Source organism: Penaeus monodon, chromosome 25 (assembly GCF_015228065.2).
Source record: "Penaeus monodon isolate SGIC_2016 chromosome 25, NSTDA_Pmon_1, whole genome shotgun sequence".
In the NCBI taxonomy this organism is placed as follows: domain Eukaryota; kingdom Metazoa; phylum Arthropoda; class Malacostraca; order Decapoda; family Penaeidae; genus Penaeus; species Penaeus monodon.
Window position 1 is genome coordinate 32264286 of NC_051410.1, and position 330 is coordinate 32264615.

At 52.7% G+C, this 330-nt stretch overlaps 1 protein-coding gene across 1 annotated transcript in view; it reads right to left on the reverse strand.

Moving 5' to 3' along the window:
• LOC119589365 (aminopeptidase N-like) overlaps positions 1 to 330 on the reverse strand; it is a gene marked incomplete in the record, with an annotated part of 23348 nt that overhangs the window by 5640 nt on the left and 17378 nt on the right. The window contains 2 exon segments of the mRNA XM_037937983.1: positions 49 to 150; positions 153 to 247. Of these exon segments, the coding sequence (XP_037793911.1) occupies positions 49 to 150; positions 153 to 247 (197 nt within the window).

The window sequence follows — 330 nt, forward strand, 5'->3', positions numbered from 1 at the left end:
GGCAGACGACATACGATCCAAAACCAATCACCACGTTTCCCTCTTGACCCCAAACTAACCTTTATTGTACGGGATCTCATCGAACACATCATAGATAAAGGCCGGGCTGGGGATGGCGTCGCTCACGGGGTGCGAAGAGCGTAGTCCGTCCGTGGTGCATGATGTACTTGCTGCTGGTCCCCACGAAACCCGTCAGCCAAACCCAACTCCGGGCTTCCAGCTGCCACTTGGATCACCCGTGTGTATCCTGGGGTCCGGCTTTATACTAACGCAGGAGGTGGTTATAAAGGTCCCTATGGAAAAAATGGGATTTCATCTTTAGATTGGGTG